Source organism: Rhipicephalus microplus, chromosome 1 (genome assembly GCF_043290135.1).
Source record: "Rhipicephalus microplus isolate Deutch F79 chromosome 1, USDA_Rmic, whole genome shotgun sequence".
Lineage (NCBI taxonomy): Eukaryota > Metazoa > Arthropoda > Arachnida > Ixodida > Ixodidae > Rhipicephalus > Rhipicephalus microplus.
In genome coordinates this window covers 172,303,843-172,329,440 of record NC_134700.1, presented here as the reverse complement: position 1 = coordinate 172,329,440, position 25,598 = coordinate 172,303,843, and the positions used below count along the sequence as shown (strand labels likewise).

Here is a 25,598-nt window from a genome sequence, read left to right as displayed (position 1 = left end):
CCATTCCAGCCAAGATTATAGCCCAATGCCTTCGTAGGCACACCAGGCTTCGGCAGCATCGATGGCCACCCTCGATTTCCTCTGTTCAGTCCAGGCTTGGCGAGCTCCGACAGCGTTGATAGACGCTACCCAATGTTTAGAGTGGTCTTGAAAGGCGTGGTTCTCGGGTCAGCTGGCCTCAAAGACGTGTGAGACGCCTACACACAATATTACATCGACTGCGTACAATTTGGGCGAGTCGGCAGGCGGCAGTTTGGAGCTAGACGCAATTAGGGCGTTAGCCCTGACGTGGAGATGCGAGTGGTACTTTCATCATCATGAGTGGTACTTTCATCATCATCATCATCATCAGCCTGACTACGTCCGCTGCAGGACAGAGGCCTCCTCCATGTTCCGCCAGTCCACTCAGTCCTGTGTTAGCTGCTACCACTTTACACCCGCAAACTTTCTAATCTTATCTGCCCACCTAACTTTTTGTCTTCCCTTCACCCACTTGCCTTCTCTTATTTTGCCTTGGAGCTAAGTGCTTCACTTTAACTCTAATTGATCGGTTTATTTTACGGTTCAATTATTAATTCTTGCCTTTAACCAACATCTTGTTATCTTCCATAGTATTCACCAAAGACACATTGTCAGCTAAGGTTTTAAGCTAGTTTCACTGCAAGTCGTCCTCAGTGTTGCTGGGCGAGATAAATTGAACGGCAGGTCTTTGAGAGATATTCCTCTGTGATCCCCCCACCAATAGCGATCACCAAACTATTCAAACACTTCAATGTACGGCGTGAATAACACTGGATATACCATTCCTGCTTCGCTATAATCACCTTTTTAACTGTATTGTTACACAGAGGTTTCTCTGCGTGCACTACCACCATGACGACAATATAAAAAATCATTTGTTATCCATGAAAGGAACAAGGTGTGTCCGGTTATTCTTCGAAGCTTAGAACGTGGTTTGTGACATGTTATTATTATTATTAAATGTCTCCCAACAAAGCAAACTTGTTTCAGCAAGCTAATTCATGTTACCTTTACTCGTTTACAATTTACCTGAAGTGGTCATCGATTCATATAGTACTGAATCCAAGGTATTGAGCTTATAATATTTGAGTTTAGTAACATCTCGATTTTCGCAGATCAATACGATGGCGCCGTATCTACGTTGGACCACATGCTCTGGCAGTGCCCCTCATCATGCGATGCTCGGCAGATGACCGAAGAGGAATGGAGCTCTGCGCTCAGGAGCTCAGAACTTGCACATCAACTCTGGGCTGTCCAGAGGGCCCACAAAGTGGCAGTGAGGCTTGTCCTACCCGTTCCGACGTGGGAGCGGCCCGCGGCTCTACCTTTTTGAGGTAGTGTTCCTTAGGACCTCAATAAAGTTCTGTGTCTGTCTGTCAGTAGGATGGTATCCTTCCTAGTTTCTGGTACTCGAAAGTCAAGGGGTACTGAGAATAAAAACTGATGCCCAGATTTCTAACGTGATAGTGTTAAAGAGCTAGTTACGCAGAAATTGTGGCGTCGGCATTGGTGTCGGCGTCCTTGTTTTTGAGCGAAAAATTATCTTGTGCGTGACCTAAATATCGAGAAAAATGCAAATATAATAAAAAAAGTATCCGTGCGAGCGGGGATTAAGACCCCGGTCGTTTGCATGACGAGCGTGTGTTCTACCACACATCCACGCGTCTACTTGTGAATGCAGTGAAACTAACTTCCTCCACTTGGTAATGCAGCGAAAGTAACTTTCATGTTTTACAAGCACATGCGTCCTGTATCTCATGAACAACATGTACAACATGAACTGTTGTCGTAATAAAGAGTGATACACGAACACATTGGCGTCGGGAGTTGATGATTTGATTTGATATGTGGGGTTTAACGTCCCAAAACCACCATATGATTATGAGAGACGCCGTAGTGGAGGGCACCAGAAATTTCAACCACCTGGGGTTGTTTACGTGCGCCAAAATCTGAGCACACGGGCCTACAGCATTTCCGCCTCCATCGGATATGCAGCCGCCGCACATCGGATTAGATCCCGCGACCTGTGGATCAGTAGGCGAGTACCTAAGCCACTAGACCACCGCGGTGGAGCGTTGGCATCGGGAGTCCTAACATCCGATTCTCATAATAACTTCATGTTTTAACGCCAGTCACCCACTACAGAAGGCGCACACGTTAATGCGCCTACTTGCTTATTGCCACGTAGTCGGTGCATAGCAAGCTCGAAAAGACTTCACGCATCGAATGTTATCACGCATCGAATGTTAACACGTTTAATTCTTAAACGCGACGCTTAAGTGACATTTATTTTTGTTGCAATATCTTCTGCATCATTTCGTAAATCGACTACAATATCTGTTTTTCCTGTCGCTGTTTCTCATGCCTTATTCACATAGTTTTCCATGTAGGACTGTCCAATGCTTAAAAGAAATAAAACAAGCTGTGTGTGAGGTATTAACAATATTGTTTATTTCAAAGAACCTTGTACGCCGATACATATGGAACATACCATCGCTCAAATGCCTGCCGCGACTTCACACGGTGGCACAGATTCGAGTGCTACGAACTTCAGTGACTCTGCCAGAAAATACCGTCTAAATGTCACTGAGGGCCTGGGTTTTGTTGACTAAAAGGGCATCACCAATTGTGGCTTATTGGTATACACCTGCGACTTCAGGCAACCCCGCCAGAAAATAATCTAGCTGGATGAAACCGCAAAATCTTGGCGGGCATAAATCACATCTGCGCACACCCACAAACCATTCACACAAAATGTCCATTGTTAAGTGCGCTGTGTGGCCCGTGCCACCATTCTGTATGAGCCACATGCCATCTACGTCCATATTGTTTAGTTCGGGTCAAACGAAATCGGTTATAATTTTTCAGTAGCCCTCACCGTTGACGTTGATAAGCTCATCAACGTCGTTCTAAAAAAAACTGTGGAGCTATCCAGAAATTCCCACCAAAACAGTAAGGCGAGTGTTCCAAGGGCCATTGTGATCGCGATTGAAGGTCGATGGGGATCGTATTTCTCGATCGCGATTAACAATAGTCAATCCTACACGGCCCAACATAATCTATATGCAGTTTGGCGCAGACGTCCAGATGGAGATCGTAGTTATTCCGATCGGGCCTGATCGCGACTTAAAATTACCGCGTAACAAGGAGTAATCCGGATGTAACCTGATCGAATACGGATCCAGCTTAACCCATACCACGATCCAAATTGCCCGTGTGGTATCGGTATAAGTTTTTCTGGATTGACTGATAGACGGTTAACATCGTGTTGGCGGTCTTCGTCCCGTATATATAGGGCAATCATGCTTGATAACTTAGGTATTCACTTAAAAGTCACCTCGACGCTAAACATTATTTTTTTGCTCAAAGTTTGCATGAACGAGCACTCATTTTGATAACGAAATTTCATGATTTTTGAATGCGCTGCTCAATCGTGTGGCTTGGCATGATTATTTGGCATCAATGGCTGAATAATGAACAAGTTCAACGCCACCGGAAGACCATGGCCCCCACATATCGCCCACATCTACCCACCCTTAATGAAAAACCCTATAACAACCCCATCTGGCCATTGTGTCATTCATTTTCACAAAATTATCTTATGCGAGTGTTTATCGTAACAGCAAGACTCAAGCCAGCATTCGTGCTGGGTAACCTGTAAGGGGAAGCACCCAAGCTATGGAAAAGATAGGTGACATTATTTCTAGCTTGTTATCCGCATTGTAATTATTCTCACTTAAATTGAAATAAATCATAGCAAACGAAAACTTACTCTTTACATCGGTGGACTCCAAACCCATAATCTTCCCATGGCATAATTGGCTTAATTGTTTGTCTTTCGGTTCGACTAGTTGCCTATAACTAAGAAACGAAGAGCTGTGTAAATTAGGCTGAACATTTCCCTACTTATACGTACGGTGCTTCTTTCTGCTGTTCGCCACTACAACCAATGATGGTTTTGTGGTTCCATGAGTACGGTCAACACCCTCTAGAAAGGCAAGGCCTTAGCTTTCTTCTAGTGACGTCAGGCGATAGGGCGGACTGGTAAAAGTACGGAGCACTGTTCAAGAGAGGTTGTCGCATAGAATTACCAAGCGGGCGCTTTTTTTTTTCTTGCAAGAACGAGCATGCACGTAGTTTAAAATAAATTTCACTCGAAGCAAATTATAGGAGCGAAACATTTATTTACACAAACTAGTTTCGTTTTGTGTTTGCGCTTTATGAGAAGCTGTTCACCTATTTGTTCTGGAGAGTTGTGGCTTTCCGTTTTTTTTTTTTTTTTTTGCCTTGTCAGCAGCGTCAAGAAGTTTGTCGTTGAGCTTTCCACAAACGTTCTTCAGTAAAATGTTAGTGCTGCACCGCAGGATGTGTTTCAGCACTGATTCGCTTGTGTGACCGTTCTCACAGGTGTCGAAGTCAGATGGCTCTTCGTTGGCCAGCAAATGCAGCGTCAGCTCCGTGACGACCTGGCGCTGTTCGCGCATCAGGAGCAGTTCCGGTTGCGTAGCGAGCTGCTCTACGACAACGTAGCAGTGAGCAACAGCATTAAGCGCAAACATCGATGGGTAAACTAGACCTCCACGGTCCAACTGCTTCACGAGATCGTAGTGTTCATGGGCGGCTGACACTGTGATTGTCTTATCCACAGTCAACACGTCCTTGCATTTTGCACAATTCAACCTTTTAGGGTGGCGTACACGGCATATCCTGCAACGTAGACCAGGATAGGAAGGACTTCCTGTATCTTCGACAGCGTCTCGCTGCTGACAACTACGTTGCAACTGGGATGTAATGCCTCAACCTGCTTTCGTACACATTCCCAATGCTGCTCAGTGGAAATAGTCGGTAAAGTGCTCTGCAGGCGCAGCTTGTTTTCCACTTCATAAATCTGTCTGATAGAAACATGATATTGCGCACCAGCCAGTTGCCTATACTTTCCAAAGCGGTCCTCTAGGCAGTCTGTCTGTATCTTGCCCAAAAGAATATAGGTCATTTTAAGCTCTTCGAAGCAGTACCTTGCGAGCTCCACAAGCGCATAGGTAGTGTGCTCCAGGGCAGCGTGAGTCTCCTTTGTCAGAGTACCTTTGTCAAGGCCTTTGTTTTTCCACTCATCCAGCCATTTCAAAAGCAAGAGCAAAAAGTCAACTTTTGGATCGTTATCCACGGAAAACACTGGCTGTTGAAACTGGTCTCTCAGCCTCTTCCCCTTCCATGGAGTTTTCACATTCACAATTTTCCACCACTTGAGTATGATGTCGATGAAAGTAGCAGTGGCCTCAAATGAGAACAGGTTGTGCTTCGCTCCAAGAGCACGTAACGCCACAGGTAAGGCATCATTGAAGATTTGCAAGGCAAGCTTTACGTTTTGCCTTTCAATATTCGACGGGTAAAGGGCTTTTCTCGACAGCCCATAGCCATATTTCAACAGCTGGTCACACTCTTTGCTGTGCAGATCCCTGATTGTCGAAAATGACGCTGTTTGCATGCGCTCTGATTGTGCTGCGTCTGTTTGCATCTCAGGGAAGTAGAAGCATACTTGGTCATTCTTCTGGTTGATCCAGTTGTTTCGTATGCATTTTAGTATGTGTACCGGGTCTATAACGAAGAACAGCGGCCTCGCAGGGTCCGACGGGTGTTGATACACAATTCTGTTGGAAGGGGTCGATTCGAAGTGAGACATCGCTTTCCTGTTCACGGAGTTGTTGTCACTCACGACACACACAACGCGGTACCCAATCTTTTCCAGCCCGCAAATCACATTTTTCAGCATCTTGCGCAGGAACGCCGCGTCTAGTCGGTGCACGGGCACGATGTGCGCAACTTCTTTGAATTTGCATGTCAGGCTGCGCGCCATGAAAATTAGCGCACAGTTTGCAGCTTCAACTGAGTTAAGCGCAGCTCCGGTGATGTTACCCCCTTTATAATCAAAGTAAGGTTTAATATGGATTTCATCGACCATTACGGTAACAAAGCGCTGGTCGTCTTTGAGGTCAGAAATTCTTCTCGCCATGTAGGTGAGGAATGTTTCGCTCTGATGCTCTTGTTGAGGGTTCATGCCATAAGAAGAGCATACCGATCTGATCGTCATGGGATGCGGCAAGATGATACTTCCATGGCTGCGTATGTAAGCGTACGCATGGGGCGATATGGTGAAAAGAATGCAACAGAACACCATAAAATCTGCAGAGTAGCGCCTGCGCTGTTTTTTCGCTTGGAACAAGCTGACTTGTTCTCGCAGAAATCGAATGCAGTCGCCGTCGTCTTCTGCGTGGGGCGTGGACAGCTGATCCAGCAGCAAACAAACAGCCTCGCAAATTTCTGCGACTGAGTCGGACATCAGGTCCCCGTCCCACTTCTCGATGCCTTCGAGGAATTGTACGATACCGCTCTTACTGTCAGCAATTTCTGGAACGACCAGATTTGCGCCTAACTTTCTTACCGCCGTTTTCATGACATGTACCGTCACGCTCATGTCTCCTTTCACGCAGACAGAGTACTTCAGCCACGGTGCTTCATCGTCGACGATGTGTATAATGACAAGCCTTTCCTCTTTTTCTATTATGTTCCAAAACTTCATCTCCTTGCTCCACAAGTGGCCGATAAGTTCTCCTAAAGAATGGACTTTGTCCTCTTCATGTGCCCTGTTAAACATCTCCTCGGACTCCGCGATAGCTTTTTGCATAGCAGCATGCTCCATGCGCGCCCTCTTGGAGTCGGGATCTTCTCTTCTGGTAGTTTCCCTAGACAGGTAGGTCGGACAGCTCGGGAACTTGGACGGTACAGCGTCCGGGCGGAGGCGAACATGGGATAATGGCACTGTAATTGTGCGGCCAGTAGTTACATCGGTATGCGAGGCTTCTCGGATGATGTCCTCCTCTCTGAAGTGAAGTTCGCATACCTACCAAGGAAATTTACATACAATGAGCAAACCAATGAGTATTTGACAAAGTGCGGCTTGTGAACCACTTATTCGAGCATATGCAAATATTGAATTTACATTTGCAATGAAACAACAATGCTCTACCAGAAAGAAAGCTTACCCTGGAATTCTCGGTCACGGAGAGGTCTTCCCGTGGCACAGCGCGTATCCACGCGTTCCTCAGAGTTTGATCCCTTGGGAACTTGAAAACGTGCACTTTCGTGTCCACGGTGTAGTTGCCACGGCATCGCGGCACACAGCATTTGCACGGCATCTCACCGTCGCACCTTCAACATTCTGAAGCCGCACGTGCGTTGCTGCGACGTGCTGGGACCAGTCGGCTTATCGCTCCCGCCGAACCGGTCAAGCAGGTCAAGCCGCCTCTTGCAGCCGCCCCATTAGCTGACGTGGTGCGACTGGAAAGGGAGGAGAACTGAGGCCTTCTCCCTTTCCAGTTGGTGTTGGTACGGTACAGTTCAACGAATAATTGTTGTGTTTTCCATGTAACCTAGGTCGTTAATAATATTTTCCTGTTTATATTGCACTCCATACGTAAGACCTAGTTTGTGTTTTTTAATGCTGATGTTGGCTTTCGCCAATCGCGTTCCAAACAAAATCTAGGTGTTTTCCTCATCATAACGAGGCAACTAAGCACGCCGTCGCAAAAAATCCGAATCATATGTTGCTTCCCAGAAGTATATATTTGCGCATACCTAAATCTATAGGTAGAGAAAAATTTCAGAAGTCCGCCATCTTGGAAACGGTGCTACCTCTCGCGAGAGCCGAGCCAGCGACTTCTCTTAGCAGCGCAGCATCGCAGGCATTAGGCTATCATTAGGAAACAGGTTGGAAGCCCCAAAAAATAAGGACGGGATAAAACGCGTGGACACGCAGAGCGGTGCGCTCTTCGTGTCCACTCCTCTTCTTCCGTCATTTTTTCTTTTGCGCTTCAAAGTCGTTCACTAATGTCTCACAAACTAGCCCAAGCTTCCTTGCTTGAAGACTATCATTTCACACTTTTCACATTCTACGCTACTTTCTCAAAACGATGGATCATTTTTGAGGTCATTCATTTCCTGCTTTTTTCAGTTTTACCAAGACTAGAATATTCGTTAGCTTCACAATAAACGACCCCGGGCGTGATGGCGTTGTGCTCGTGGTGCTCGGCCACTGATTCAAAGGTCGCGGGGTTGAATCCAGGGCACTTTTCTTAAAAAACGATAGTTTTCTTGAGAACCTTCGACGCAAAAATTTTGGTCTGTCTGTCTGTACATTTGTCTGTCTGTCCACTCTTAACAGCACTGAGTACTTGAAAGAGCCGACCCCATCCGCAGCGCCCACCATTATTGCTCAAGATTTAGCGTTCATACTTGTGCAATTGTCAATTAAAAAGCAATTATTGCGCATGTCTGGGGCACCATAACAACACGTGTATATTCTGCATGTGCGCATTTTACTAGAAAAGGCATACATAAGTAACTTTAAGGACCGTAGCGCTCATCAGGCTGCGCTGACCATGCAACACTTGCACGAAAAGGCGAGTGTTTCCAACGCTTTGCTAAAACGAGACGGTGGTGGCACCTACCCGTCGCCTTGCGTTCTACACCTTATCACCTCAGAGACGGGCGCGCACGGCCCGCGCCCCGTTTTCTAGGATAATTGCCAGATAGCGCTCATGTCTCACGTGTGACGTGACTTGATGTGCTTGTTCGCCTCCGCTGCACGCTCGAGGCACTCTAACGCAGTTCCTCCAGAATACCATTCACCGATTTTCTTGCGCAGAACATCGAATAAATGTTTTATTCACTCTCTCCACACGCAAGACTATCGTTTTTCGACGACATTTGAAGATAACATGCAGATACTGGGCCAATTTTTTAAGTAGGTAAATGCCACATGCCCATGCGCTTAGATTAGGCGCACGTCTAAGCCTAAAACACCTAAAATTTCCGGAGACCTCCACCACGGTGTCTCTCATAATCATATCGTGGCTCTGGGACGTAAACCCTGGCAGTTATTACCACCATAAACGACGACTGTGTTCTCTTTCGGGCATCGTCAACAACTCTCACTCTATTCTATGCAGTAGCGCTTCTGAAACTTCGGCACATGCTCGCCACGTGCGCACACGCAGGCATACTGGCGGCACCTATGCGAGCCGAGCGCAACTGGTGGCTTGGAAGCTGCCGGCAGTCGGCCGGAGATGTCGCCAACGACGACGCCGACGTACGCCGACGTGCGAAAGAGGCAGGCTGAAAGAGAGGAAAAGGGGTGGGCGGGCCCAGAAAGGCGAAAGCCTTATCGATCCCAGCGTGCCCACGCCCGCGCTGTCCCCCTTCCTTCCGAACTTCCTACAGTTCCCGCCCCGCTAAACGCCAGCAGCTCCCATATCGAACGAGTGCACCTTTCAATGGGTCCGCTGGCATCGAGAAAGGCGGGAATAAGCGGACAACCATGTGCGCGTACTACTATTTTCATGGCGGCTTCCCCCACACTCATCCCCCCCCCCCCCATTTTGTTCGAGCGCGTGCTCGCTTCACGCCACCGTCTGCATAGACAGAGACGGGCTTCAGCTCCGCTGACAGGCAGTGTTCGGTTGCAACGCTCCATATCGGAAGCCTGACAGCGCTTGGCGGCGCTCGCCAGTCGTTCGAGCTTCCCCCAGCTAATCAGTTATGCCGAACACTGGCAGTGACAAACAACCCTCCAACACTGAAGTAAGGGAGTGCTATGAGAGTTAGTGTAGCAGATGAGATTAAAATGATAACATGGATGGATATATACTATAAACGGGTCGTCTACAACCTTTCCATTCAAGCCAGCATACATATCAAATAACCAAACTGGTTTAAAAAAAAGCCATGCAATCAACAGCAGTGTACCCTCGAGAATTATAGCATTGTGTCTGCAATATTTTCACCCAAACATGTCTCTCTAATATTCTACAAGCTTGTGTAGCGCGTTTGCGACAGGCCTACGTGAAATGAAACGCGTAAACTTCCTTACAAGCATTAGGAGAAGTGCCTTTTCAGAAATATCTGTTGTAGTGGCTCAAGCACCATCGGTTCTGAAGCGGTTTCAACACATCCTAATTAGACGCAAAAACTGCGTTTACCCCCTCACTGTTAGGCTTATTGTTCAAGGTAAATTTTCAACATTGCTGTCGCCGTCGCCGTGGCGTCCTGACTAAATTCCAGTTGTGATAAGATTTCTTTGAGCCCATCGACACTGTGCGTACAAAGAAAGGTGTGTGTGAGTGACGTCATAGAGGTCACACTTCTAAGCTGCTCCCCCTTTGCTGTATGCCCATTAAACGCATAGAAAGGATCCTTGTGAGAATACGGTAAAGTAAGGCGATGCTTGTCGCGGAAGTGAAGCGTGCTTGAAGAGAGAATAGCCCGTCAGAGGGGGCGATTTATGTTCGCGCTAAACCACTCGTCAGAGAAATTGATAGATATTTCTGTCAGCAAACACTTCATATATACAACTCCGTGTTGCTGGCTAAAATTATGAGCCAAGTCTTAAGATGTCCTTGGACTAAACTTACAGATTATTCGATGTCATGCTTTGCGAACAATAACCTAGGGTCGTGCTTTGCTTCGGGAGCTAAGCAGACTCTCGCTCTCTCGCTTGAGGTGATGTTCGCGCTTGTGCTCGAAGTGTTTCAGCACTACTTCACCAAATGAGCTACATTTGTGTGCATCGACATCATACACTTGGCAACTATGAAAGACCTGTTTAATCGTTCATTTTTTTTAACATTCTGATACTGACATTTACAGGGTTGACACCTGAAGTTACATTTACTAACTGAAGAGCGCTGTTCTAAGCGACCACACAAAGCCCATGCAAACTAATGAAAACGCAGCTATTCTATCGGAAGCGTAGCGTAAGAAAAGCGCCGAATCTCCCGACTGACATGCGTGCTGGATGAGTGACCAACAAACCTCTGAGGTCTGCCGAGTTCTCATTCAATGGGTACGGAATATTGTTGAAAGAGTCATAGCAGTACCCGAACATGAAACCCTTACCCGTTTCTCTTTTCACGCCAAGAAAAATGTTTGCATCCGCCTCATTCACAATGTCTTTCGAAGTGCCGGAATCGGTGGCCACAATCGCAGTAGTAATGTTGTCGGATACTTTCGGTATAGTGGATGAAAGTACCTATCTCACTATGTATATGTTCATTGGAAAATTTTCAGAGTAAGAATGGGAACCTGAATGTGCCAGTGAATGAGTGTTGGAGAGGAAAAAAATGCCAGGCCAGCGCGCTATACGCAGCACAGGCACAGCGAAAGCTAGAAGAGCGGCCTTTCAGAGCCTTTTCAAAACACTCATTGGGTAACTACTACAAGCACACTTGCTTCATACCCACTAGGGCATTAATAATAAACTTTTGGGTAGAAGGCTGGCATTCACTATGCTATTCTTCGTCATTCTTCTGAGAAGCGTGGTATCCGCTAAACACTCGCAAGGAATTTCGTACGAATTGTTCATGCAGTGGCTGACGACGGTGAGGAATGATGGCTGAAGTGGGTATGCGCCACAGTTAATAGGGGGAACAAAAACAAGCTTTTGTAATGGGTTGGATCAGTGGACGGCCCGCTCGTTACGCTATATGCATTGTGCGACGACTGGTTGTTATTTCGCTATTCTAAAACGCTTTATAAGTCGCATTAACGCGATTGCTTTCCCGACACCAAGCCTGCCTAAGGCAAGTTTGTCAACAAGTCACAAGCACCATGCGTGTCATTTCTACGACATTCTTAAGAGAACCATCAAAAAAGAATTTCCTATTGTAGCTCATAATGTTAGGTTCCTACCATTCAAAAAGACCCTTAAGAATAATGTTCCATACGATTGAAATATGTTATTGGGCTTTTTTTTTTCATTATGGAGGAGCCGCATGATTGACAGACATGCTGAGCTAACTCGCTCGACCAAGTCTGTTTTCCTAGAAGAGGCAGCCAATGTGCCTAGCGTTGTAGAGACTTTCGGCCCCGTTCCGGAGTGGGATGGACTTCTGGATATGTGTGTTGGTTTACCAGACTTTTGAAGGTTCGTTGTACTGAATGTAAATGTGTTCTGTGCATGTGTGCACGTGAGCATATATTTGAAACGATTGATTGAATAGCTATACATCACATTATTTGATTGCGTTATTTCCATGCATTAAAAAAAGCACCAGCGTAGCTCAGTGGTGGAATACTGGGGCTGGCATCCAGTGGACCCGGGTTTAAGCGCCAGTGTGTCTTTGGTGCTAGGTTCGCCAACAAGTCACATGCACAGGCATACCTCGGTGGTAGAGTACTGGGCTTGCAGCCAGCCGACCCGGGTTTCAAGCCCCACTTTGTCTTTAGTACTATAGGTGTTTTTTTCAGTGCAGCTCAGTGGTAGAATACTGGGGCTGGCACCCAGCGGACCTGGGTTCGAGAGCCAGTGTGTCTTTGGTGCTAGGTTTGCCAACAAGTCACATGCACATGCGTACCTCAGTGGTAGAGTACTGGGCTAGCACTCAGCAGACCCGGGTTTCGAGCCCCACTTTGTGTTTAGTACTACAGGTGTTTTTTTTTTCAGTGTAGCTCGGTGGTAGAATACTGGGGCTGGCACACAGCGGACCCGGGTTCGAGAGCCAGTGTGTCTTTGGTGCTAGGTTTGCCAACAAGTCACATGCACATGCGTACCTCAGTGGTAGAGTACTGGGCTAGCACTCAGCAGACCCGGGTTTCGAGCCCCACTTTGTGTTTAGTACTACAGGTGTTTTTTTTTTTCAGTGTAGCTCGGTGGTAGAATACTGGGGCTGGCACACAGCGGACCCGGGTTCGAGAGCCAGTGTGTCTTTGGTGCTAGGTTTGCCAACAAGTCACATGCACAGGCGTACGTACCTCAGTGGTAGAGTACTGGGCTGGCACCCAGCAGACCAGGGTTTCGAGCCCTACTTTGTCTTCAGTACTAGGGGTTTTTTTTACAGTGTAGCTCAGTGGTAGAATACTGAGCTTGGCACCCAGCGGACCTGGGTTCGAGAGCCAGTGTGTCTTTGGTGTTAGGCTTGCCAACAAGTCACTTGCACCGACGTATCTCTGTGATAGAGTACTGGGCTGGCATCCAGCAGACCCAGGTTTGAAGCCCCACTGTGTCTTCAGTGCTAGGTTTTTTTTCTTTTTTTTTCTAATTTTTCTAATTACGGACATCGGCGGCGGCAATGGCGGCGGCGGACAACTGCGCGCGACTCGAGTTGTGATCTCATAGCAGCTTTCACGTAAAAATAATGCGGGGGTTTCTATTCGACTGTGCTGGAAAGGCCGCAGTAAGTACTTAGACTAGCACCTGACAGGGTTTCGACAGTTCTTCACATTTTTGTGGCAGTTGACAGCCGACGCGCCACTCATTCATTATCCATTTTTCTTCTTGATAGACTGTTTCTGCGTACGTATCTTTATTTTTTTCTGTTAGTATTTTTGTTGATGTATTGATGCATGTTTGCATAAGCAATACGTACGTGTACCTGATTTTTATAAATGTTTTATTCATTGTATAGCAAGATCAAGTTTACAGCTTTCAAGTCAATAATTCTTGCTAACATTGGTTTCATCAATGCACGTGAAATTACCAAATTTTTAGAACCGATTTTCCATCACCTATTTAAGTAATATTCTTTTATTGTGCATTGACGTAAGGCGGTGCTAAACTTGACAGCGAAGTTGAACGTCTTTTGCGCGCCTATTGGCGAGGCTTCCCCGCTTCTTAAAAAACACTTTCGGCCCACGCTCTCTGCCTTTCATGATGTTGTAGCCGTCCATGTACTCCCGAATTTTGAGCATCCGGTACTCAGTTGCTAGGCCGGATTGCCTTTCGTCCCGCTCACGTCCAGCAAACGTGCAGTACGAAATTAGGGAATGGGGATTTAATAATTACTTTCATTAGATTATCAATGCTTACCTCGCCATCGTCCCAGCTCGAAACACACGGCAAACAGATTGAGAGTCCATGAACATGACAGTCGAGTCCCCTTTCTGTTCTGCTAATCTTATCGCGATCGCGACCGCCACAGTTCTGGTGGGATTTTATCGATGCCGTCAAGGATGCATACAAGTCAGCTCACTGCAATAATAGTGTAACAATTACCGTGCAGTCTGCTGGCGCCAGAGTAGATGAAGGTTGTGTTAATACAGCAACGCCTTTGTAGTCACACAGCCCTGCCTCGCTGTCTGCTTGGGTGATACTTCGAGTTTATATTCTTAGAGGCACGGGTTTTTTTTCACGCTATCACGTTGAACTGCCCAAGTGCCGTTTTGCTGGAAACGCCGGGATGATTGATTAATGTGCGGAGTTGAACGTCTCAAAACCACCATATGATTATGAAAGACGCCGTAGTGGAGGGCTCCATAAATTTCGACCACCTGGGTTTCTTTAACGTGTGCCCAAATCTGAGCACGCGGGCCTACAGCTTTTTCGCCTCCATCAAAAATGCAACTTCTGCAGCTGGAATTCAATCCCATGACCTGCGGGTCAGCAGTTGAGTACCTTAGCCACAAGACCACCACTGCGAGACAACGCCGGGATGGCGAATCTAAATAATTTGCGCTGTGTCAATCTTTGACCACCTATTGTGCCGTGATTTTTTTTCTGTAAAAGAAAAGCGACGTGACAAACACATAATGTTCGTTCATAACTAAATGTTATTAACTGCCGAAGAGTACGAACTTTTACACGCCAGGGAACCTCTAGCCAGCCTTGTCAACGCGTTAACGCCCGTTCGTAGAGGCAATTAACACCGGTGATTTCTTTGATAAATACGTTGCGAAGTGCTTAGCTTAAGTTTTCATTGCGCAGGTTTTCGTTCTCGCTAATTGAAATGACTAGCCACGACGTGTAGCTTTGGTCCACATACTGCAGCAACAAGTTTATGCGGGCCTTTGTCACTTGGGCAGAACAGCGGAATAATCTAACTGAAAAACCAGACTGCCGAGTGACCGTCAGTGTTCTCACAAAACAAACCGAAAACTCTTCTCGTGTGTCCAAGAGCTCTTTATCTGGGAGCAGTGGACGGGGAAAAAAAGAAGAGCGAAGCGAAATCACAATCGCCACCAGACCTCTACGGCTGATGTCGCCCTATCTGGGAACTCTCTCCCATTCGCAGACTGCACAAGCGCAGAGGCTCAGATAAGGAAACTCGAGTGCGGAAGGCGTCAATCGGGACGCTAACATCGTCAGCTGGCTTGTTGGTTGTGTCGCACTCTGCGTTCATTTGGTGTTGCTCGCGTCTTCAAGACAATTCGCCAGTGTGCTTTCGTTTTGCTACAGGAAGGTGCCATCCTGTGCTCTGCTTTATCTAGAGAGCGGGTGTTCATCAAGGACCACGCATATAGCTACAACTGCGTCTTAACCGTGAATTATGAGTTCATTTACAGTTCTGGGCGTAGGATGTCTTTTACTCGTACCCTTGGCAGCACCATCAACGGGTCGTTACTCGCCGGACTGGGACTCCCTGGACACGAGACCAACCCCGGACTGGTATGACGATGCCAAGATCGGCATCTTCCTGCACTGGGGCGTCTTCTCCGTGCCCAGCTTTGGCAGCGAGTGGTTCTGGTGGGATTGGCAGGGGGCAAAGGTACCGGCGTTCCGCGAGTTCATGGAGCGCAACTACCGGCCCGGTTTCACCTACCAGGACTTTGCTCCACAGTTCAAGGCCGAGTTTTTCGACCCGGACCACTGGGCGGCGATTTTCAAGAAGGCGGGTGCCCGCTACGTAGTACTGACCAGCAAGCACCACGAAGGCTTCACTCTGTGGCCCTCCGCGGTGTCGTGGAACTGGAACGCGGGAGACGTTGGCCCCCGCCGCGACTTGGTGGGGGACCTGGCGCAAGCCGTGCGGAAGAAAGGAGGCATCCACTTTGGCCTATACCACTCACTCTACGAGTGGTTCAACCCGCTCTACCTGGCAGACAAGGCGGCCGGTTTCAAGACGAACAACTTCGTCGTCCGCAAGACGATGCCGGAGCTCGTCGAAATAGTCACCAAGTAAGTGCACGCAACACACTTGGAGATTCACGGTATGATCCTGCGCACTCTTCTTTGTCTTACTTAGCCCTTTCTGCGTTACCCACAATTGTTTCAAGTAAAAACCTTTTGCAAAGTTAGTTCTGGTGTATCGCTTTCTAAAGCAACGACGACGTCATAAGGAGGCATGACGTCATGGGGGACTCTGCGCTAATTTCAACTCCCTGAGAACTTTAACATGTTCGTGAGCCTAAGTACAAGGTAGTCTTGCATTTAGCTCCTATCTGAATGAGGTCGCTGTGGTCTGGAATTGAAGTCGTGTTCTCGAGTTAAATAGCGCTAGACCTTACCTGTTAAAACACTACCGCTGATTATGTTCACCTTTACACTTTCAATGTTAAAATGGATTGCTTGTTCAAGCTTAGTATTTGTTAGATACGACACCACGGGCTCCACAAACATCTCCATCTCGTTTTTAACGAGCACGTTTGTATACATAACTTGTGATCGTTTGGACTGCAAGCTTTCATTTATATATATTCATAAAATTAATATTCTATTTGCAATTTTCTGATTGGATTGTCAATTTATTTTAGGTCATCTTCACAGCTGCAAATGTTCTTGGAAGTGTATTGTTAAATATAAAAATTGTTTTTATAAAATTATTTGAAGTCTTATTAAAGGCTATTCCTGAGTCAATCAATTATGAGAAAAGAGGAACACCAAGCGCGCATAACGTTTTTTTTTTTTGTTCTGATATTACTACGGCTAACGAGCACACACGTTTAACGGCCGCTAGTGATAACGTAGTGACTTCTTTCTGCATCGAACTTTTGGCTCCCCATCTTCTAGTGTGTGCACGTGATTAGCTTGTAGCCAAAAAGGTCCCATGCATCGTCATGATGATTAACAGTGATCAAGCTCTACTATCAATGCGGTAACTTCAGGACAAGAAAAAAGAATACCAACTGTAATAAGATGTAAGAGGTCTAGCTTCTATAGGTCACGATAACAGCTGCAGTCCGATAAAGTCTGGCGACTATTTCTTGAGGGCTCTATCTGTTGACTTTACGCAAAGCGGCACTCCCCATATGGAGCTTCACACCGTGTGTACTTGTTTCTGCGTTTCCCCTTGCCATTCAATGTTCGTTTACATAATCTCGCGGGCGTTCTGTCTAGGCCAGCCGTCAGGCAAAGCAGCCAGGTACTGCAGCCTGCAGAGAATAATTTATTTTATCACCCATGATACTTCCTGCAATTTTATACGTGCTGCAAACGAGAATGAGGAAATACTTCTAATTTGTGGAAGAGTTTCTTGAAGGGCCAGTTGGTACATGGCACTGAGGGTAACGGCGCAAAAGACGGGACGGAGAAAGAATAAACACATGACATGAGCGCTTGCGTCGTGGGTTCAATATTTCTCCGTCCCGTTTTCTGCACTGCTTCCTTCAGTACTTCTCATTTGTCAGCGCTACATAGAATGTTTAACGTAATGCAATCAGGAGTCCACTAGTTCACGCGACATCACCATAAGTATACGCTTTCATTCGCAAACTCTGCTTGGTATAACTGCAGCCTCCCTCGCCATGATAATAGAACTCAGAACGTTGCGCACACACTTTGCGTATGTATTATGAGAAGGCGTAGAAGAAATGTCGCTAGAAGCGGCGTTGCTTGTTTTAAGTGCCGTTCTACACATCTTTCGCATTACTGTCAGCCTCACTTTGATTCACGTTTTTCCTCCCGTTTACTCGCATGTTTTTCAAAGCAGTATCGTTCATACACCGTTTTAATATTTATTGATCAGAGACGTGAATTGCATAGCAGGTGCCTTTACCTCCCCCAGCCAATTCATCCAGAAATGTTCTTGACGAATCTATCTTATGCTGTCATCTGTTCCAAGAAAAAGGTCCTTACTCGTTTGCAACTACTCATGACTCGTTTTCTAATGTACTATATCAAAAGGCCCCAAGAAGGACACCGATACATCAGGCACCAGTTTTAACAGGAATTGACACCAAGTACCAACAAGCTAATTTTAGGACACACGGACTCACTGAGACTCAGATCAAACCGAGAATCTGAGTGAGTCCTGGTGGTAATAATTTGGTGAGCTTGAGTCTGAGTGGGTGCGGTTGAAGAAAATTTGGGTGAGTTTGAGTCCGACTGAGTCCAAGACGCAAGACGTATTTCCTGAGTGAGTTTGGATGTGCTCCGTAATTTCTGCACACCTATGTGGTCCTAGCACGTTGTTGTTGTTGTTGTTGTTGTTGTTGTTGTTGTTGTTGTTGTTGTTGTTGTTGTTGTTGTTGTTGTTGTTGTTGTTGTTGTTGTTGTTTCACTGAAGTTATCTCCCATTCGCATCTAGTAAGCATGGGTCTAGAATGCTTCTACACAACTATACTGATGTTTCGGAATAAATAACAGAGTTGGCTAAGAGACCGTAGCAAAATTACATACAATATCTATGAAAAGGCGCTGCACCTGTCATAGCAGCGCAGTTCAAGAAACAACTGTCACAAGTTCCAGACCTCAAAATGCACCTGATTTCGGGCGTCTTGCTTTGCAAATACTGAGCAAAGTACCGTAATAGCCGCTACTCGTTGAGCAGCTGCCTGCCCGATGTGTGATTAGAAACACTACAGGTGGGTGTTATGTCCGGATGCTTCGAAATTACCCGGATAGTTAATGACCTTTGTGTATTGGGGTGTTGCTGGTATCTACGAGCCAGCTGTTCTTGCTCTTCTAGCTACGATTCTATAGGAATAATAATTTGTTCTCTGTTATATGTTACCATACTGAATGCACACATCATTACAGCTTGATGGATCGCATTTTGAGAGTCTGCAATTTAAGGTTACCGCTTGAATACAGAGAGCTAAGAAGTGTGTTATCTCTACTTAACCACGCTACATTTTCGCTATCACCGTTCCCTTGTACTTATTCCTTCCCTTTTTATTCGAGCTTTGCTGGCATTTTCAAGCGAAGTTACCATTCTGATCCGCGCGTGGTTGATGCGTATTGCGTATCTTTATAGCATATTTCTACCACTTCTTCAGTAGATGCTGCCATTGTGGATGCACCGATAACTTACAGACTAAAAAATTGTCGCTAAGCACAGGCAAACAAATAGGACTAGTAAACCAGTCATAATCGCAAGACTTGGACTCTACGTGAAAAAGGACTTCATAATATACCGCAAGGCGCACATTCACCACAACGTTAATAGGTTCATATGGTCAATGATACAAAATAAGCGATAAGTCTTTCATCATTCACACCCTTATTTTCTTCGTAATGACATTTCACCCCCAAAATTGCAGGTATCGTCCTGAGATCATCTGGTCGGACGGTGACTGGGAGGCCCCGGACACATACTGGAACAGCACGCTCTTCCTCGCCTGGCTGTACAACGACAGTCCCGTCAGGAACACTGTGCTGGTCAACGACCGGTGGGGTAAGGGAACGCCGTGCAAGCACGGCGACTTCTACAACTGCAAGGACCACTACGACCCGGGAACCCTGGTCGTTCACAAGTGGGAGAACGCTATGACCGTGGACAAGGAGTCGTGGGGATACCGCCGGAAGGCCCGGCTGACCGACTACCACACCATCGAGGAGCTGCTCGCCGAACTGGCCTCCACGGTCAGCTGCAACGGGAACTTCCTCCTCAACGTGGGACCCACTAGCGACGGCGTCATCCTACCGGCGTTCGAAGAACGACTCACGCAGATGGGCACCTGGCTACAAGTGAACGGCGAGGCCATCTACGGGTCTCGACCTTGGAAAAGCCAGAACGACACCGTCACGCCGGGGGTGTGGTACACGTCCAAGAACGACACCGTTTACGCGATCGTGCTCCAGTGGCCCAAAAACAACAAGTTACCCCTGGGGTCCCTGTCGCTCAGCAAGGGAGCTACGGTCTCCATGCTTGGCCTAGACGGGTATGACTTCACGCCCTACACTGCGACTACGCCAGATAATTGGAACAACGTGGGTCTGACTGTTATAACCTTCCCGTCACTGACTCCAGATCTCTTGCCGACGCCTTGGGCCTGGGTGCTCAAGATCCGTGGCGCGTTGTAGTGGTGGCATTTTAGCGAGTCAAATATTTGCGTATGTTTCTCTAGGTTTTTTTTTGATACAGTGGAAAAAAATAATTGCATTAACAATTCTCTATGACGTGAGCTGTTGATGCAGTGAACTTTCACAGTGACTGCGTTGTAGATCGGTATTCACGTGGTTGTGAGACATGCTCAGCACTGTCACCTCGTTATTAATTTCAAGTTACATTTAGACATACCTCAGTCAGTGGACTCTTAAGAAAGAGAATTAAGTGAATTAACGTAATTTATTTTAAATGAGAAGACCGGAAGTAAATTTAAATTATTAGTGTGTACTTATTAGCACGTCAAATGAAAACAACTTCTAACGTGCAATTTGTGCCTAATACAGCGTCAGACACTGTGCATAATGCGCCTCGTTTTTGTCACATCGCTGAAGTAATGGGCAAATGGCTGTTGTTTTGTTGGTGTGCTCCTTCATACGTGTTAATAATAACATCCCAAAAGCACGGTACAATTATGAGAGACGCCGCAGGGAAGGGCTTCAGAAATTCCCACCACCTGGATTTCTTTAGAGTGCACCTAAATCTAAGTACACGGCCCTCAAGCATTTTCGCCTACAGCGTAAATGCGATCACCGCAGCCGAAATTTAGACCCACGACCTGCAGGTCAGCAGTCGAGTGGCATAACCGTGTAATATATCTACAAGGCCCATTTTTATACGTGTTTTTTAAGAGGCATTCATAAGCAAGGGAAACAAAAAACTTGCCCTTCGCAGACTTCAGGTGTTTTCTTTAGAAGACATTTGATTCGGAGATATCTATCAGATATAAATGGTGTCGGTATTTTAGTCATACACCTTACACGACATAATGCAATTTGTTATTTAGCCCGAAATTTCTTATAGCCGCCTACACTTTACACAACACAATACAATTTGTTATTTAGCCAAAATTTCTTGTAGCCGCCTATTTTGAAACACTGGTAGAGCCTAATAACAACCATACACGAACTCGCACAAAAGTTTAGACATTGCGTAAATGTGTCCGTCGGTGTACTGTGTTAGATGAAAGAAAAGCTTAAATGAAATTCAAAGCTGCAACATCTTCCGCAAGCAATAATACAAGAGTACAATTTTAAGCTAATATTTATGAGGTGACCAGGTGGTTTATGCCTTAAATTAAGCACGCATACTGAATACGCATACTCACCAGAGAAGGATTGGCCACCCTGGTGCAGTATCTGGCCACTACCTCCCACATGCTTACGTCAAATAACTCACGGCCCTCAGTCCCCAGCAGCTGCGAAGCAACTGACCACGGCGGCGGTCAGATCTGCAACGCAGCAGAGGGTGCTAAGAATCTCTGGATCCGGACAGGCCGCCATTGGAACCTGAACTTGGCAACGTTTAACGCTAGAACCTTATCTAGTGAGGGAAGTCTAGCTGTACTATTCGAGGAGCTAGAGGGTGTTAAATGGGATATAATAGGGCTCAGTGAGGTTAGGAGGACAGATGAGGCCTATACGGTGCTACAGAATGGGCACGTCCTTTGCTACAGGGGCTTGGCAGACAGAAGGGAACTGGGAGTGGGGTTCCTGATTCACAGAAACATAGCTGGCAACATAGAGGAATACTATAGCATTAATGAAAGGGTGGTAGGTATCGTAATTAAACTGAATAAAAGATACAAGATGAAGGTAGTACAGGCTTACGCGCCTACATCCAGCCATGATGACGCTTCAGTTGAAAGCTTCTATGAAGACGTGGAATCGGCAATGAGTAAGGTAAAAACACAGTATACTATAGTGATGGGCGACTTTAATGCAAAGGTAGGGAAGAAGCAGGCTGGAGACCAGGCAGTAGGAGATTATGGCATCGGTACTAGAAACGCCAGAGGAGAGCTACTAGTAGAATTCGCAGAACGCAATAATTTACGGATTTTGAATACCTTCTACCGAAAACGAGAAAACCGCAAGTGGACATGGAGGAGCCCTAATGGCGAAAATAAGAACGAAATAGACTTTATAATGAGTGCACACCCTGGAATCGTGCAGGATGTGGAAGTGATTGGCAAGGTACGATGCAGTGACCATAGAATGGTACGGTCTCGAATTCGCCTAGACTTGAAGAAGGAACGACAGAAACTGATACGCAAGAAGCCAATCAATCAGCTAGCACTGAGAGGGAAAGTACAGGAATTCAGAGTGTCACTGCAGAACAGGTACTCGGCTCTCAGTGAGGAAACCAACCTTAGCGTAGATACAATGAATGATAATCTGACGAGTATCATTATGGAGTGTGCAGTGGTAGTTGGAGGCAGGGTAGTTAGACAGGACACTGGCAAGCTTTCACAGGAAACGAAGAACCTAATTAAGAAGCATCAAATCATGAAAGTGTCAAGTACAACAGACAAAATAGAACTGGCAGAGCTTTCGAAGTTGATTAATAGACGTAAAGTATGCGATGTAAGAAGGTATAACATGGAGAGAATTGAACACGCTCTGAAAAACGGAGGAAGTGTCAAAGCATTGAAGAGGAAACTTGGGATAGGCAAAAGTCGGATGTATGCACTAAGGGACAAAGAAGGCAAAATAACTACCAATATGGATAGGATAGTTAAGATAGCGGAGGAGTTTTACAGGGATCTGTACAGTAGCCGAGACAACCACGACCTTAATACTATAAGAACTAGCAGTAACCCAGATTACACCCCACCAGTAATGATAGAAGAAGTCAGAAAAGCTTTGGAGAGCATGCAAAGGGGCAAAGCTGCTGGTGAGGATCAGGTAACATCAGATCTGCTGAAAGATGGAGGACAGATTGTGTTAGAAAAACTAGCCACCCTGTTTACGAGGTGTCTCCTGACGGGAAGAGTACCAGAGTCTTGGAAGAACGCTAACATCATCTTAATACATAAGAAAGGAGATGACAAGGACTTGAAGAATTACAGGCCGATCAGCTTGCTCTCTGTTGTATACAAGCTATTTACAAAGGTAATTGCTAACAGAGTAAAGAAAACATTAGAATTCAATCAACCAAAGGAACAAGCAGGATTTCGAACAGGCTACTCAACAATTGACCACATTCATACTATCAATCAGGTAATAGAGAAATGCTCAGAGTATAACCAACCACTATACATAGCCTTCATAGATTACGAGAAGGCGTTTGATTCAGTAGAAATATCAGCCGTCATGCAAACACTGCGGAATCAGGGCGTAGATGAAGTATATATAAACATTCTGGAAGAAATCTACAGGGGATCAACTGCTACCATAGTGCTTCATAGAGAAAGCAACAGAATACCAATCAAGAAGGGTGTAAGGCAGGGGGACACAATTTCCCCAATGCTGTTTACCGCGTGCTTACAGGAGGTTTTCAGAAGCCTAGAATGGGAACAGTTAGGGATAAGAGTCAATGGAGAATACCTTAGTAACCTGCGCTTCGCCGATGACATCGCATTGCTGAGTAACTCGGGGGACGAATTGCAACTCATGATTACGGAGTTAGACAAGGAGAGCAGAAAAGTGGGTCTTAAAATTAATCTGCAGAAAACGAAAGTAATGTACAACAACCTCGGCAAAGAGCAGCGCTTTGAGATAGGTAATAGTGCACTTGAAGTGGTAAAAGACTATGTCTACTTAGGGCAGGTAGTAACCGCGGAGCCGAACCACGAGATTGAAGTAACTAGAAGGATAAGAATGGGGTGGAGCACATTCGGCAAGCACTCTGAAATTATGACAGGTAGATTGCCACTATCCCTCAAGAGGAAGGTATATAACAGCTGTATCTTGCCGGTACTTAGCTACGGAGCAGAAACCTGGAGACTTACAAAGAGGGTTCAGCTTAAATTGAGGACGACGCAGCGAGCAATGGAAAGAAAAATGGTAGGTGTAACCTTAAGAGACAAGAAGAGAGCAGAGTGGATTAGGGAACAAACGGGGGTTAAGGATATCATAGCTGAAATCAAGAAGAAGAAATGGACATGGGCAGGGCATGTAGCGCGTAGACAAGATAACCGCTGGTCATTAAGGGTAACTGACTGGATTCCCAGAGAAGGGAAGCGGGTTAGGGGGAGACAGAAGGTTAGGTGGGCAGATGAGATTAAGAAGTTTGCGGGTATAAATTGGAAGCAGCAAGCACAGGACCGGGTTAACTGGCGGAACATGGGAGAAGCCTTTGTCCTGCAGTGGACGTAGTCAGGCTGATGATGATGATGATGATGATGACTGAATTTAAAGCCTCAATGAATGTATCAGTGAATACATAAACTGTAGTAAGTATTTTAGCTATAGCTGTAACTTGTCTATATTTCAAGTTCCTGTGACTGTTTTGTTGTTGTTTTCGGTGGTATTGTTGGTTATTGTGTATCTTCGTTGTACAGACGTACAAATAATACTTGCACCCGCCGTCACAGCTCCTATTTGCGTTCGCACACTATTTTTCGGGATTTTTTTTCTAACATGCGGTAAAATGATTAAGGAAAAACCACATTGAGTATCTTACACATTGGCCTAAGAGCCTACATGGTGAAAGACATCTGGCACGACTTCATTATCATCCTCACTATCACCATCATCGGAGCTTGAGAGGTCCCGTGGGTAGCTGCACCCTTTGTTGATGCTGTGCTTGATGATGGTGAATCATCTATCTCAAGCCTTTTTGATGAGCTGGCAGCTTTCAACCTCCCACTGGTTACGAAATTCACATCGTGTGACGCCCGGTGCGATTCTATGCCCCTGGCACGTAACATTACCATGATCTTTTTTCCAAAAATGGTCTCAACACTGGCGTCGCTCAGTTCTAAAATTCTTGACTGTTTTTAATGATATCTGGTTCATCTTACTTCTTTTTTATTTAGGTCACTACTCTTTTTGTACCACACGTGGCGTTTTGCAAGGCCAGCATCTGATGAGTCACATAAGAATTTCGCCTTAAAGGGGTACTGATACAAGATTTTGTGGCCGGAATAGCCTGTGGCCCCGAATTCTGTGAACATGCTTATCTGCAAAATGTGAACGGTGAATGTAGCTTGGAAGGCATTTTACATTAATTTTGAAAAGTTTGCTTGCGCAATAGAGCACCTTGCGGTGATGACACCCTCAAAATTACCCCAAGCTGCCCCCCCATTTGTACTTAAGTCACCCCGATGGTAGAAGTTACGATAAACGCCATAGCCTTTTCTTTAGATTTGAAGCAGCTCTATGACTCACGTGTGTAACGCCGTAAGCACGTGCGTCTGTACGAACGAACGCGCCGCAACTCGTTCCCCTCGCCGCAAGTGTTGGAGCTGTGCCAAGTAGGTCACGCCACAACTGCGAGTCGACGTCACATCCCCCTCCCGCACGCCTCCCTCTCAGGTGCGCACTGACGTCACTCTACCCCTCACCAGAATAAGGCTCGGCGTAGCGCCCGCAGCTGCCGGCTCCTCCACCCGCTTGGAACACATCCCTTTGACTTCCCCCTCTCCACCACCCGCAACACTCGACCACACGTCGAGTGGAAACACTCTATCGGCTCGTTTATCTGCATGAAGCTTACACTAAACCCTATCCGCCATCCGTGTCTTTGCGTTTCAAATGAAAGTTT

The 25,598-nt window shown here is 46.2% G+C and overlaps 2 protein-coding genes and 1 pseudogene across 2 annotated transcripts in view; 1 reads left to right on the top strand and 2 right to left on the bottom strand.

Moving 5' to 3' along the window:
- Positions 1-25,598, bottom strand: part of IA-2 (tyrosine phosphatase IA-2) — a 624,632-nt gene that overhangs the window by 502,677 nt on the left and 96,357 nt on the right. The gene's annotated exons all lie outside the window — the stretch shown is intronic.
- LOC142769007 (uncharacterized) lies at positions 4,186-7,261 on the bottom strand (annotated as a pseudogene).
- LOC119178279 (alpha-L-fucosidase) lies at positions 15,177-20,417 on the top strand. Its single transcript, XM_037429475.2, has 2 exons — positions 15,177-15,964; positions 19,267-20,417. Exons 1-2 carry the CDS (start codon positions 15,336-15,338, stop codon positions 20,027-20,029), a joined length of 1,392 nt encoding a protein of 463 aa, XP_037285372.2. The 5' UTR covers positions 15,177-15,335; the 3' UTR covers positions 20,030-20,417.

What these genes read in the sequence shown, in the direction of transcription:
- LOC119178279 (XM_037429475.2), top strand. Translation starts at nt 15,336, where the DNA reads ATGAGTTCATTTACAGTTCTGGGCGTAGGATGTCTTTTACTCGTACCC. An exon ending in CTCGTCGAAATAGTCACCAA is followed by an intron (nt 15,965 to 19,266) that starts GTAAGTGCACGC and finishes CCAAAATTGCAG; the next exon opens with GTATCGTCCTGAGATCATCT.